Raw genomic sequence first — 11,815 nt, forward strand, 5'->3', positions numbered from 1 at the left:
CGACAGCTCGGGGTTTTGATCTTGGGTTACTGTACTTGATCACCGATTGAGGCTCAATTTGAGCGAATGGTTTTCTGATCTCAAGCCTTTCCTCGATTTACGAACACTTATGATTACGGGTTTTTTCTTCGAGTTCAGCTCGACTACCGGTACAGTATTGCCACAAGTATTGTCCCGGCCACCAAACCTTGGACCTATAATTAAGGTGTTTTGCCGCGGATATTTACCTCCAGACTCCACAACGAAGCAGCTCAGACTCCACAACGAACGCACACTCTCCCATTGGCTAAAATACGTCCGTTTCAAAAGTTGTTTTTAGGAAGATAGGAGTACGTAGCTAGGCACAACATACACGAATTCGCGCTGGAGAAGTAAGATGTCGATTGACTTATTGGGAGAGTATGGCTACAGCGATATTTCCCTTCACATTGCTTTCGCAAATGCTGATATTGCTGGGAAATTTATCAATGACTCTGCACTGAATACAAACAAGTCTGTACGGCTCGAGAACAACCAAAACTTGAAGGGGTACTTGAAGCAATGGTGAAATGAACGCCACTCAAATGCTGCTCCGCGAGGACGAGGCCAGCGTTGTATTAGACTTGATCATTGAAGAGCCCACGTTGGTCCTCCTATTGAGCTCGGAAGGTGCTCCTCATGTTAAAGTCACTGCAGATATGCTGCGGCTTGCCCACTTTCCATCCAGTGTAAACGTATTTCCGATTCACAAGGTACGACACAACTGCGTATAAGTCCAGCACATTCATAATTAACCTCAGCGCAGAATTTAATGCAATCACTACTACGTACTCTGTCTTGACTGATGCGGTAGACCCACGAAGAATCGTCGCCCTTGATGGTGCAGCGCAGGAGCAGCACGCCCCCATATTCCCAGCTCATAGCACTCCCAACACATTAGACTAGGTCGACTCGCCGCACTGCACGCGACTCCAGTCCGGATGCGCCAGGACACAGCGTCATATCTTCACGAGCTCCAGCAGCACGTCCGGGCTCCAGTTGCGGCCGCTATCGGGCAGCAAGTCCTCTCCATTGACCTTCACGTCCTGCAGGTCCGTCATGGGCGGCGGCAGGACTTCTGTTCCGAAAAGGGCTGCTGCAGCTGCAACGATGCATGCTGGAACGCGTCGACAAGGTCATGTGTACGGTGGTCGGCCTTTTTGTAAATGGCAAGCAACATGAAACGGACGTATTTTAGCCAATGGGAGAGTGTGCGTTCGTTGTGGAGTCTGAGCTGCTTCGTTGTGGAGTCTGGAGGTAAATATCCTTTTGCCGCTCTAAAACCTATATCGACATTTAGATATATAGGGTAAAAATGGGTGCTGAGTCCGAATCTGACGTCGGATTCTGCAAATTCGAAGCCCTTCCCCTTCATTCTGGCTGTCGAAAAGACCCACTATTTGTTGCAGAATTCTTTGCAATTAATAGCCTGCCACGTACAGCGTTTCTGTCTCTACGATTGGCTTAAGCAGGATAGCAGCCGGAGATACCCAATCATTTTGGATAAATTTCAATAAATGACGCCCATCGTGTTTTTTACCATCATGGTTAACTGGTGTTACAATTCCTTTAATATAGCATAGATCAGTCAGTCGTTCAGCTCGATCTGAGATAATCAAATTGATTCATACCTGCAATATCTTATACATTTGCAGTACGACTACTGCAAATTTGCGCTGAGCTTAAGTTATGATAGGTCAAGTATGTAAGGACTTATACCTTACATCTTTTCGCTATAGAGATAACAAATTACGTGCTCAATTTAGACTATACCGCTCTCATGTAAGACGCGCTGCATGCCTGAGCAGTTTCTTAAGACAGGCATCTAACAAAGGAGGGTAAGCACGTCTTAAGCCTACATCAGGAAGACGAGATATTATCAAATTCATTTGGGCCACCTGACTTTTTTATTTTCCGTCCAAGCCTTTTTGGCCGGGACAATAAGCCGACGGGCTTTCCCCATAAAGTACGAACTAGGGTGAGAGCCGGTGGTTTAAGCCCGCGTGCTTCGCACAGGAACTTAAACCTCGCTCGGCCGTACAGGGCTAATGCCCAGGAAGGTCACATGTGCCTCGAAGTACAGTGTACATGTATAAGAGAATTGAAAGCATTGCGACAGGCAGTAAATTCCTCTAATTCAAAGGTAGGCGAGCGAGTTGTATTTGCTCTCTTTGTTCTCTAGATTTTATATCCGGATCTTAGGAAGCGAGTAATTCTGTCCCAGTACAGTTGGGTTTCTCTCCAAGCCTGTGTAACTCGTCGTATCAGGAACAACAAATACTAACTTTAATCAAGTACATGTAGTTTGATGATGCATATATGTTTTGAATTTGTATCTGTGATAATGTTGCTTGTGGCACTGTAAATCACGAATAAACCGAAGTAATTTACTCCGCGTGAATGTTGTCCGAACAGACTTCATCCGGCCTACGACAATCCATACCGCCAATATCCTTATTGTGATCGCAGTGCGACTCGCAAAGTGTGCGCGCGTTTTAATTGTTAGGACAAATCATCCAACGGAACACAGAAGTCTGTAATGTGCGTCAATAAGGAATGCGTGGGAACTAATATCCTAGTGAAGTTAATGTAGAACAAATTGACAGGTACATTTTTCTGGCACTTTGAGTATGTTAAGGCTCTGTTCTCTATTCATATCAGAGTTTTCTTACTGCCGCACATTACTACAAACGAAGCAACCGCTCTGCACAGCCTCTCCGTGTGAAACGCTGCACTGCAGGGCGGTTGCTTCGCTTACTACATATTATGTAGTACAGACAACCCGTTTTGATCGAGCCGATAAAGCAAATGCAGCAGTACTTTGATCCACGAGACGAGTAGTCGAAGGAAACAGAGGGTACTTCGCTATTTGAGCTACTATGGATATCTACTCCAAAAAGAACAGGAAAGGACCAATGGATTTCTTGTTTTAGTGGCAAAAACACGATTCAGTTTACACAAGCAGTGGAAGACTTTAATACGAGTGATAGCGTCGCTACGGCTACATGAAACAGTAAAAGCGAGATTTTTTACATGTACAGCCGGTATCGGCGCGAAAGGTGTCGGATGTTCCGACTCGGCGGGAGTGCAAAGCGCGATGTGCCGAAGCGCTCGCGACTGGACAGAATATCTCGGTGGATCTGACTGCATTTCTCGCCGCGTCTTTCCATTGATTTGAAACTTAGATGGGGCTTGATCATAGGCTGGGCTCACAAATTTCGGGACTTGTGTGACTTGCGAGTCGAAAGGGTACAAGGCAAAGACAGAATAACATGCCTGATTAGTGTACAGACCATCATCACTTTTACCTCAACGTAAATGAAACCTAAACGCACACAGCTAAAGCATCATGAACATGTAACACAGTGGTTTCCCGTTACAAGGGGCCCGGTTGGATTGAAGAGAGTGCTGTGGCTACGTACTTAAGTATGTGTGTGTGTGGGGGGGGGGGGGTCCCGTAGTTTCATGTACATGTATTGTGGTTTTCATCCATTTTGGCAAAGCGGATGATCCGAGATCCACTATATCGGATCCGATTTGCTAAACGCCGTCGAAATAGAAAGTAGGGGTAAGGTAAAATTGCTATCTCGGGCCGGATTTGTCGATGGGCACTTCGAATTAAAGGGGAAGTGCCAGAATTGCCGTCTTTTTGGACGGCATAAGTGATCTGCCCAAACTCATTTGCTAGAACACTTCCAGTCTAACCGCCATAGGAGAATTATAGCACCCTTTTACTCGGCAATCGCGCTACAGTATGCATACGTTTAGTGTTTATCTCTTTCCTCAATAAGTAAAGCTGAGTTGTGGGTGGTAAGGTCGTCTGGAGATGACGTCGCCCTCATCATTAAGACCTTAAGTGGGTCACATATAGCTAATTCAAGCCTTATTACCCTACACCCTGCCCAATTTATTTAAATCGGGCCACGAGATAACACAGCAAATCGGGCGGCAAAATTGATGAAAACCACAATAACTTAGTAGCACAAGTGAGTGGATGTTTAATGTCTAATACAGTGTTCTGTACTTGCGCCAAACTACCGGTATTAACACGAGCTTATGTCTTTCTAAATGGCATCACTGGCACGAAGAGCTATGTATTGTAGCAACGCTTAAATAAGGAGTAACACATAACTGTACATCGATTCTTTATGATTATGTAGTTTTTACTTTAGACATGGCCTTTCACAAGACAGACTTACAGTTAGAAAACCAGTGGTTTCGATGTATCCATTTGTAGGTGTACCTCATTTGTTTACATTCTTGTCCGCGAAGCAGCAAGAATACAATTGCACAAAGTGTAATTGCTCGTCGAGTCCAGGGTCACAACAAGCTCGTAACTTTCAAATTGAAAGCTGAAATTCAATACATGTGCTTGAGTACAAAACGTTCAGGACCGACGTAACAGCTCTGGACAATACAGTCCATTACATATATCCAGTGGAAGTTCCGCCCAAATGAACAGCTTTTATTCAGCACAATCTACGGAGCCTGAGTCACAATGTGCAAATACATGTACCGGTACCGGTACAGTAGTTTACAGATCGAAGTCAATACATGTAATCTGCACGACCCCATCAGCACGTTGGCGAAGCATGATCCATGTTTATACGATCGATTGTGTACATCCGCCGTCCCAGCCTCGCTCCATTTTCGGTTTTGCCATCTGCACCAGAATCTGCAAGTCTCGACATCTTCAATGGTTTCCTCGCTGGTATCAACGCTAGCTGTCGCTTCGACTCTGTCGAGCATCGCTCTCCTGGCCCCAACTGCTGATGCTCACCAGATTGTGCTGCTCCCGGAACCCCAATGGACGACGCAAGACAAGGACACCAAGTACAACCCGCTGGCTTTCTTAGAGAACCAGGGCTTTAAGACGCAGCAGGATTTCAAGGCCTGGCGTGATGAAAACGGCTACAAATCGCTTCGTGACTTCATGGACAGAGCCAAGTACGACGTGACCAGCGGCGCCGACTTCTCGTGCGGTTTTACGGACCCGAAGGGGACGCCGCAGCCTATTCCGGCGGGTGGCGCCATGCGATCGACTGGTTACACGCACGACGGACCGTGCGAAGTGTGGCTTGACGACAAGATGGTGCTGGATGGCGACAACTGTCACGAGAAGTTCCCAGGCAAGGACTACACTGTGGACTACTCGTCATGCAAGGGCACGTGCACGCTGCGCTGGTACTGGCTGGGCGTGCGCTTCTTGAAGAACTCGTACTCGTGGCAGGTGTACAAGGCCTGCATTCCGCTGACTGGAGGTGCCGGAGGACCGCCCGGTGGAGCACCCGCGGGATCAAAGCCCGTTGATTCTGGATCCCAAACGAACCAGGGTGGCTCGAAGAACAACGTGGATGAGTCGCAGAAGAAAGAGGACGACAAGAAGGAGGGCGACAAGAAGGAGGACGACAAGAAGAAGGACGACAAGAAAGAGGGTGACCAGAAGAACCTCCGCATGTAAGGTGCAGCGAGCGGGTTTGCTTGAGGTTTTCTAGTTTCTTTTAGTTGTCGAGGTGAACTGGTAGCGATTGGAAGCTACGAGTTGAGCCTCGTGAAATTCATTTCTGTTTGGACGTAAAGAGTTGTACCGGTACTCACGGCTGTGAGGAGTACTGCAAACAACTTACTGATTGGTGTCTTCTAGTTTTCCCTGTTATCGTTTTGAAACAATTGTGCGTATGACAATCCAACTGAGATAGCAAAAGGCTAAAACAGGGAACCCGAAAAAATAATATGCATAAAAATGAATCCTAATTTTTTAATTTAATTATTAATTCTTACCCCTCAATTCATTTTTGAATTTATTACAATTCATTAATAAATTGCTAAGGTACATGCCAACAAAGTCCACAGGGTCGCTTGCTACCAGCCATTTACAATACAGGCTGCCGGCCACGTCCAAACCTACCAAACATCCATTCAGAATTCAATCTACAGTTATCTGGGCACCCCTCTACCGCTACAGTGCCCTCTCTGCATACCAAGCATCGCCTCAAGTTACGGAAAGTCAGAATTATCTTTTTGTTCGGAACAGCCCCCCCCGATATAATATATCCATATTATGGATACCACCCAAGTAAAAATATGGTATTACAAGTAATACACGTTGGTGAACCGCTTTCGAAATGTAAAATGGTCGCTGATCATGTAAATACGTTTACCATTTCGACCAGAAAAGGTTTCATTTCGCTGCAGGATACATCGAACTCATAATACAAGTCACGTTAGGCTTAAAACAAAACAGAAAATCCATTGGGAAGAAATATACAATATGCCGACGGCATGCTGTCACCGTCGCTGGACTGTTGGCATTCTCATTTTTGTCTTTGTTGCTGACTATTCACTACATGTAGCCACCAGCGTCAGCGGTAGATGGCAAAAGATGCTGTCTTATCGGTCTTTATAGCATGTAAATGTGTCGGGCTCCCAGCGTCTGAAGTTTTCTATTTTAAGTGCTCGATTAATGAAATGCCCGACAAGTTGACACATGGCTACATCCTCTGTAGCCATTTGTAAAATTAACTTAATGACGCAGCGTCGTCTACCTAAGCCCCTTCGTGATGGCCAAAGTTGAACCTTGGCAAACGAGGCCTGCGCCCGCAATCTTCTTGATTGTGCCCTTAAGAAGACCCCTGAATAAGCGTAGCTTGCACATCATATACCCCGTTTTATCAGATAACATTGCTAGGAGTTACAGTGGACAAAGCACCAAATCCCTTTGATGTTCCTATGCAAATTTATCAGACACCCCCCTACGCTTTTTGAGGCACCTTGAGCTTGCAATCATCTTGAAACAATACAGTTCATGTATCAATACATGCTGTACAGACACAGCTTTCGAGAATTTGCTCGATTCTAAACGATCGGCAGCACTTCCCAACCTTCAGTGTGCGGCCGCTAAAGACGCGAACGCGTCTATGGTCGTTGCGCGCTCGATACAGCTCAACTTAAGCCTCAAGAGCTTGTGCTTGTACTGTATCCTTGAATATACAAATACTATTATTATACATACAACATAGTACTTAAACATGTCGAAGTATTATAAAACACCAGCAACATGTACCAGGCTGGTATTATTAATATGTGTAGTACTACTAATAGTACCAGTATATAATGCAGTTGAAGCTCCAAATGGCTTTGCGGATGTGCACGCCGTGCAATGCACAACTGTACTGAAGCTTACAGCATTGGCGGCATCCATTTGCGAGTGTACTGCCTCGACCAAAACCACTTGACACGCGTCCGAGCATGCTCGCGTGAAGCGATTCTAGTTTAGTCCATAAGAAAAACCAATTGCTCGAACAAGAATGAAAGTTAGCGAGCTCGTGTCCACTTGTCCTGATCTCGACAACGCGCAACCTGGTCTCACGGTCAGTACCACACCACCGGCAGACGAATCGGCGGGTCACCGTGACCGTCACGTGCTTCGGTCCGAAGCTCGAAAGCGGTCAGAGTCTGTCATGACTGAAGGCTCGAGCACTGCGAGTCCCATGCTCGAGCCAAAGACGACGCCGCGCCTCACAGATAAGCAGGCCATTCGACGTGAGCAATGTCGAGCGAACCAAGCGCGGTACCGGAATAAGCAGCTAAACCGAAGACGCGAGCTCCAACGACAAATCCAGCGACTGGAAGAGGACATTCAAGGGCTAAAAGTGAAGCGGCGAAGCATCCGGTTCGAAAGGAGGACCAACCAAAATCCATGGACCATTATTGGCGAAGTTTTCCGTCTTTTAGACGACGGCTTTCGGTCCCCCTGGCGATTGGCGAATATGGAGGAGATGATGAAGCATGCTGAGACGCGGCGAAGCCTTGAGTTCCTCCAGAAGTCGTTCGTACACGACGTGGCTATGGGCGAACTCCGAGGGATCAATGCGCTCATGGACCAGTGGAGACGCTACTCGTTGTACCTTGAAGAGCCTCATCTTGAGCTCAAGCGGGTTGAGGCTCTGACCAGTGGCGTCGTGACTGCCGTTGCTACTCTCAGTGCGACTGTTACTGAGTTTACGGTGCGATGTGTCTTTCCTCATCTTAAAATCCCTAAAGGAGGGAGAGGAAAGGTGTCGGTACTGGACAAAAAGCTAACTGGCCAGCGTCTTGACTGCAATTGTACCATCACTTTCCTCTTCGATGAACACAGTGGCCGCATTATACGTCTAGAGCCCACTATTGACGTTGTCTCGCCCATGCTTCGGCTTTTCGGGAGACTCGTCGACGCCTCAGTCGTAATAGGGAAAGCTTTACTTACGTCGGAGTGTGCTATAGGGGACCTGTCTGGGCGGCCACGACGTGCCCGGGACTAACAGTAAAACAACTTGTTTACCGGTAAGGTTGGTTTGTTCGCGAATCAATATTAATACTAGTAAAATATTAATACATGCTTAAGTACAAGCACGTGAAAGATACTTTACAACAGTAGTACATGTACTACCGTATACTACGTAGTACAGTACATGCACCTACATATATAATATGGAAAGCTACCGCAACAGTGTGTTCTGTACATTTACTTTTGGTTTCTAATGAGTAGTCTTCTTTTGCTAACATGTGACTAAAATATGACAATATTCATTCTCCTCCCGAAACATCGCTATCAAAGAATATTTGCCAGCGTAACCAAAATCAGCTATAATTTCTCATAATATTTTTTACAAGCGCACTAACAAGGTTAATCAAATAGCAGTAGGTGACAACGCGATGTGGCAAGAAAAACGTAGCAGAAATCGGTTACAGCAATTTTATGGTTCTGATTGGCTTAAAGCGCGATAGAATAACATCCATGCTAAACCTGCAGATGTGATCAGTCGACCGCTGGCTGATGTGCCCCGCAGAGGTCGACTCCGATGCTATTTGCTGTGTCACAAGTCGCTCAAGATGAAAGCAAGAGCGCCCCCTCTTCCGCTGCCACTGCCGCACAAGACGACGCCCAAAAGATACCACAACCCGGCAGGACGGTAGGTAGGTTGTCATTTTCAGCTCAGAACAGGATGGCCGCAATCACAGGGAGCTAAGAGAGGAGCTTTTCCTTTTTAGCTACCTCAGACCATGAGCTATTGACTGGTTCCACTTTGTTTCATTTTGCATAAGGAATTGATCGTGCCGGCACATCATGACAGGGTGTTGCTTTGCGGGTGCAGTGAGAACTTTTAACTAGCTATGCCATTTTAAAGTAGCTACGGCTCGCATCGCTAGTTTCGTGTACAACAAATCAGTCTTGTGCTTTTAGCTCCCTTAAATGTATGTTTAGGTTAGCGATGGCAAGTCCTCATTTCTTTTGAAAAGGAGCATATCACAGTAAACATGACGCTGCTCCGTGATGTGTATCATAACGTGTTGTCAGTACGTATGAAGACGTTCTTGCTGTGAAACACTGGGAACAACCTTATGAAGATACACGATGCAAGCTACTCAAAGCCTTGGAAGCAACTTAGTGTATTATTAATATTAGGAGTGAGTACAAGTACTCAGATATGTGCTAATGCATTATTAAATGACTTATGTGTTTCGCACCAACTCTCGATAACATGGAAAAGTTCTTGTTGCCGCACAAACATTGTGGCGCAGCAATTGTGATCTCAAAGATGATTAAATTCCTTAGAAATTCACTTTATGGCCAATTAGATGTCGCTACTTCAGCGTTACCTACGATATCCCGACACAAGTCATTGCAGGGAATTTTTAGTGACTCACATTTCTTTGGATGATGTAGTACTCAGACAAAGTACTACAGTACAGTTTAGATAGTAATAGTAAAAATTGTGTTAGTTTCAAGCTTACACATAGGCTGCTAATATTTTTTAATCGAAATTAAACTGACTGACTACAAGCCTCTGTCACTCTGATCATGGGTGCTTGCATTTGTATTTGATATAGGCACGCTTCGCTTAATCTCCAATTCCTCTTGCAACCCTCGAAATACTTTACAGCTCTTTCAACGCCGCTGTGACGCTTTTAAGACCAATGAAGTGTTCGTTCGTCAATTGTTGCAATTGAATTTATTGGTGATTTTTAGCACCAGCCTTACCTGCAAATCTGCACTGACCCTACGGTAGTCAGTATACGACCACTACAATGCTTGTTTTCTACTGATCTGCAGGTTAGCATTTTTTGTGAGCCTGATTGGGCAGAAAACCCATGCAACCTGCAAATCTACCAGCCCACTATTGTTTATACTAATTATTCAGCGTATTATTTTATTTAACAGTAATACTTTGTGGGTTATCTAAAAAACGCCTTCATCTTGGCATTAGTCCCTTCGACAGTAGACGTATCTACACAGCCGAAATGACAAAACGAATATATCCAGCAGCGAGCAAATTTGGTTTTGTACGGCCCCCAATGTCGGTTAAGATAGACGTCCAAGTCACTGCTAAGGTTTTTCAAGCTGAACACCCCTCATTGAACTCACACTCCGTTGCAGCATTAATAGTTTCGTCAAATTTATCCATGAATGTGTCAACTTTCAGTTCGTTTATGCGTTTCATCACTACGGCGGAGGCTCCGGGGACTTGTGCAACGACAAGTTTTCGCTGAGCTTAAGCTAAAACTTACGGCGGATGTGCCAACGACACAACAATTTCTTCGCGAATGGGAATACTTCCTCCGTAGCGTTTGTACAAGCCAACTCCCTGTCTGTAACGATTATCCTGGGCATCAAAATATCTTTTGCTTGCAATAGAGATTTTAGTTTGCCAAGAGCCCACAAAAAATCAGGCTCGCTTTCACCCGGTAGCCATACTTGTGCAACAGGTAGAATAGTGTTCATTCCAGTAAGAATGATCACAATCAAGAGGGGCATCCCGTACTTATTTGTTTTATACGTTCAATCCAGAACGAGAATATCCATAAATTGTTTGGCTAGTTTTGTAGTCGTCAGGTGAGCCCACAGTAAATATCGCAGCCTAGTGGAAAAATCCTCGACTTCGTAAGAGTAGTAAAACTTGTACTTTTCCAATAAGGAAAACAAAGCCTAGTATTCGTCTGCCTTGCCAACAACTCAGAACGTGAGGCCTTCTTTGTATTGACAATGTCCGACAGAAGTATTGAGAGTCTTCATCGACCATTATCTTCGTGGCGAAGATTTTAGATGTAGAAACCCCAGCTTCAGCCTGCAAAGAGACTAGGTCTAACGTAGAAGTTTCCTCAGTGGTTTTTCGTTGAGCATCCCGCTGTCTGTGGGCGACATGGACGCGGACGTCCGATGCAGCAGGGTGGTTATGCGTCTGGCTGCCATCCTTTGTGTGTTAAGGCCCTGTTGGATCCGATGTGTCGACCGCGACAATACTTAGACGCATTTTGCAGCCACATCGTTTTGATGTTACCATTGGGCGCTGGCGGTCTGAATCTTTAAGTTTTCTTGTATTTTTCGGCTTACCAGCCCGATCACATCCGTACAAGCGATATCGCACTTTTCCTTCTTCGTTTAGAGCCAGCTTTTTCCGTGACGCATTGTACCGATGGGCTTTAGTCCAAGCATGAATCGCCGCCTCAGCGACTTCTTCAGACTCGTACACCTCTTCGGGTGGCGCAGGAAGATGATACTGGTGTTGGTCGTTGACTTCGGTTGGTGATAATGCAGTCTCGAACAAGTGAACAGATGCAGGACCGGGCATGGCAGAACGAAGGAGTAGAAGGTGTCTTACCAATGGAGGGTCGTTCGTTATATGATTTGGTCCTTCTCACAGTATATATCTAAATTTCACAGCAGCTATATTTTTAGATCAAAACTTCAGCTTACTAACGCCACGTGCTTACACTTTTTCTGCCCGGGTGCTCCGGTCAGGGTGCTCCCTAACTTTTC

At 45.6% G+C, this 11,815-nt stretch overlaps 3 protein-coding genes across 3 annotated transcripts; 2 read left to right on the plus strand and 1 right to left on the minus strand.

Moving 5' to 3' along the window:
- Nucleotides 1–977: 977 nt before the first annotated feature.
- Nucleotides 978–1,167, minus strand: PITG_13519 (uncharacterized protein; the record flags this gene model as incomplete). Its single annotated transcript, XM_002899688.1, has 1 exon — nt 978–1,167. The coding sequence occupies one exon, from the start codon at nt 1,077–1,079 to the stop codon at nt 978–980; it is 102 nt and encodes a 33-aa protein (XP_002899734.1).
- A 3,547-nt stretch (nt 1,168–4,714) lies between these two features.
- Nucleotides 4,715–5,273, plus strand: PITG_13520 (uncharacterized protein; the record flags this gene model as incomplete). The annotated part of the gene is made up of 2 exons (XM_002899689.1): nt 4,715–5,187; nt 5,231–5,273. 2 exons carry the CDS (start codon nt 4,715–4,717, stop codon nt 5,271–5,273), a joined length of 516 nt encoding a protein of 171 aa, XP_002899735.1.
- A 2,052-nt stretch (nt 5,274–7,325) lies between these two features.
- On the plus strand, nt 7,326–8,318 carry PITG_13521 (bzip transcription factor; the record flags this gene model as incomplete). Its single annotated transcript, XM_002899690.1, has 1 exon — nt 7,326–8,318. The coding sequence occupies one exon, from the start codon at nt 7,326–7,328 to the stop codon at nt 8,316–8,318; it is 993 nt and encodes a 330-aa protein (XP_002899736.1).
- Nucleotides 8,319–11,815: the final 3,497 nt, after the last annotated feature.

This window comes from Phytophthora infestans, genomic scaffold, assembly GCF_000142945.1.
Source record: "Phytophthora infestans T30-4 supercont1.29 genomic scaffold, whole genome shotgun sequence".
NCBI classification, from domain to species: domain Eukaryota; phylum Oomycota; class Peronosporomycetes; order Peronosporales; family Peronosporaceae; genus Phytophthora; species Phytophthora infestans.